Raw genomic sequence first — 3,012 nt, forward strand, 5'->3', positions numbered from 1 at the left:
ATGAAACAACAGCTATAACAAAATTTTAATGCAACATAAAAAAAATGAAAAGAAGGGAAAATAGTGAACTCCCCTGATCAAGGATCATCTCATCGTGTTCAGGTGGTGGCACTCCCGATGCATCCATTGCTACTGATATTCATACAGAAAATGGAAAGGGGGAATGAATAGCAGAGGTGGTGGTATGGTCCCTGGGTCAACGCCCTTTTGGACGAGCATAGTACGCATCATGCACTCGACATAGGCGAAATGTTCATTAAATCTCACGTTGACTCGATCCTGATGAGTCATGAAGGCGAGAGTCTCATCCATCTTGTCGTCTTGGGACCGCAAACAGGGTTGTGGCTGCTGGCAACGCGGGGCGACGATGTTCGATCCACCTGCATCTACCTCGTCAGTGGGGAAGTCAATTTGTCATTTCGCGCTCTTTCGCTGCAAGTCCTCCACACAAATGGGTTTCATTGGTTGCAGCCATTCCTTGCATCCGAAAGACAACCCCTGCCCTCGCACATAACTCCGAGATAATGGTGGGGAAGAAGAGACTGATGTGACTGCTGTGAGCACGCATCATGATCTGAGAATTTGTAAGCTTGCCCACATTAATGTTGTTCCCTTTGGTCAAGGCAAACAGTAGCACCGCCCGCTCCTTTTGCACCTTGCTATTGTGATAGACCGGCATCATCCTTCTCGCTACAAATAGATACCATAGGGCAATATCGGCTTTCAGATATTTCTCGTCAAAACAACTCGCTGATCCACCCAACGGTTTCCAAGTCGCGCCCGGATAGCACAGCGCCACGAGTATCATCTCATAATTTGGGTTGGCGACCAATGCCTCTAATTGAGAGTCATCAACCTCAGCCGACTATCGTAGTGCGTTAATTGTAGTAGAATCAAATGGTACAAGTCGACCTCTAACAAAAACTTTTCCTTCTGCCCCCTCTGCCATGTTGGCATAGAATTCTTGAACCACCGATATCACTGCCGCATTAGGTTGATCTCAAAATTTCTCCCAGCCCCGCCTCTCTAACTCCACAAGAGTCCCTAAGTTCCTATCCTCAAATTGCCGACAAAATACCCTCTTTACGATTGGGTTTCAATGAATTTTTGCATGGTCATACAGAGCCTGAGTCACCTCATTCACAAATCGAGTTCTATCAAATGAAGAACATGAGGAAGAGTCGGGATTACCTCTCAGTTTCTTGGGGGCCATGGAAAATACAATGGAGATAGTGAAGTGTGTCGTAGAAGGTGACCAGAGAGAGGATGCCGCTTGATTCTTATGGAGGATTGCAAGCCACGTTGCTTAAACCTTGAATTTATGGATTTCGCTGCGGAAAAAACGAGATGAGTGCGGATAAGTGTAGGTTAAGAGAGAAATTTTTGAAATTTTTGTGCAGAATGAGAAAAGGGAAAGAGGAGGGGCGAATTTATGTACAGTCGCGTCCGAGCGGTGAGATGCTACTGCCCGAGCGCCGAATGCGCTGGAATTTATGTCATAACAGAGGCGATCGTGCTCGAGTGGTGAAATATTACCGCTCGGTCGCGAACACTCTCCTTAATTTTAAATTTTTTAAACGAGTTCTCAATTTATAGTCGAGAGCTGAACTGTAGGTTTCACTCAGCTCTGATTGTTTTGGAATCGAATGACTCCAATTTGTGGCTCCAATGTGCCACCCAAATAGTGCTTCAGTCTTTGATAATTAACTGTAAAAGGCTCATTTTTTCCATCTCACAAAGTTATTACTCCCGATGGAAATACTTTGGTGATGATGTAAGGGCATGTCCATCTTGACTTGAGCTTACCAGAAAATAAGCGCAGCTTGGGGTTGTACAATAGCACCGCTTCACCTTCTTTGAATTCCCTTTGAAATATGCATTTTTCGTGTGCTTTCTTTGTACGCTCCTTGTAGGCCAAGGCCAGGTCATAGGCTTGACCCCAGAATTCTTCTAATTGATCCAACTGCAGCAACTTGTGTTCACCTGCAAGAGTAAAATCAAGATTCGGTGCTTTTGTTGCCCAATAAGCTCTATGTTCTAACTCAACCGGTAAATGACAAGCTTTTCCAAAAAATAACCTATACGGTGTCATGTCTATAGGTGTTTTAAAAGAAGTTCTATACGCCCAAAGCACGTCATCCAACCTCAACGACCAGTCCTTTCGATTTATTCCCACAACCTTCTCCAAAATCCTCTTGATCTCGCAATTTGATACCTCAACTTGACAACTTGTTTGGGGGTGATAGGGGGTGGAGATTTTATGATTGACTCCATATTTGCCCAAAAGTTTTTCAAAAAGTTTATTGCAAAAATAGGTGCCACCATCACTAATGATTGCTCGTGGTATTCCAAAACTGTTGAAAATATTCTTCTTTAAAAATTTAAGCACCACTTGATAATCATTCATGGCATATGATTCTTCTTCCACCCATTTGGAAACATAGTCAACCGCAACCAAAATGTTTTTTTTTGTAAAAGAGGTTGGAAACGGTCCCATAAATTCTATCCCCCAAACATCAAAGACCTCGTGCTCGATAATATTATTTAAAGGCATCTCATGGCAATTAGAAATGTTACCTATGCGTTGGCATCTATCACGAGAGAGGACAAATAATCAACGTTCATTTTTAAATAGAGTTGGCCAATAAAATCCACATTCGAGTACCTTGGATGCCGTTCGTACGGGTCCAAAATGACCACCTACCTCGCGGTCATGACAATGACTGAGAATCGATCTCATCTCTTATTACGCTACACATCTCCGTATCATGGCATCTGCACAGATTTTGAACAAAAAAGGTTCCTCCCAAAAATAATATTTCACGTCGAAAAGAATTTATTTCTTTGGTGAAATGTTAAATCCGGAAAAAAGAAAATTTGCAAAATCTGCAAACTATGGACAATTTTTCAGCTAACAGTTGTTCATCTGGAAACCAATCATCTGTCTCATCATTTTCAATTTTTTGCTAACATGCTCAAGCCTAGAAAGATGATCAGCTGCCACATTCTCTA

General features: G+C 42.6%; 1 protein-coding gene across 1 annotated transcript; it reads right to left on the bottom strand.

The window, feature by feature from the left end:
• Window positions 1-406: 406 nt before the first annotated feature.
• On the bottom strand, window positions 407-2,554 carry LOC140835714 (uncharacterized). The gene is made up of 2 exons (XM_073201120.1): window positions 1,807-2,554; window positions 407-690 (listed from the first exon to the last, which is right to left on the bottom strand). The coding sequence occupies exons 1-2, from the start codon at window positions 2,552-2,554 to the stop codon at window positions 407-409; spliced, it is 1,032 nt and encodes a 343-aa protein (XP_073057221.1).
• Window positions 2,555-3,012: the final 458 nt, after the last annotated feature.

This window comes from Primulina eburnea, chromosome 7 (assembly GCF_022965805.1).
Source record: "Primulina eburnea isolate SZY01 chromosome 7, ASM2296580v1, whole genome shotgun sequence".
Taxonomy (NCBI): Eukaryota; Viridiplantae; Streptophyta; class Magnoliopsida; order Lamiales; family Gesneriaceae; genus Primulina; species Primulina eburnea.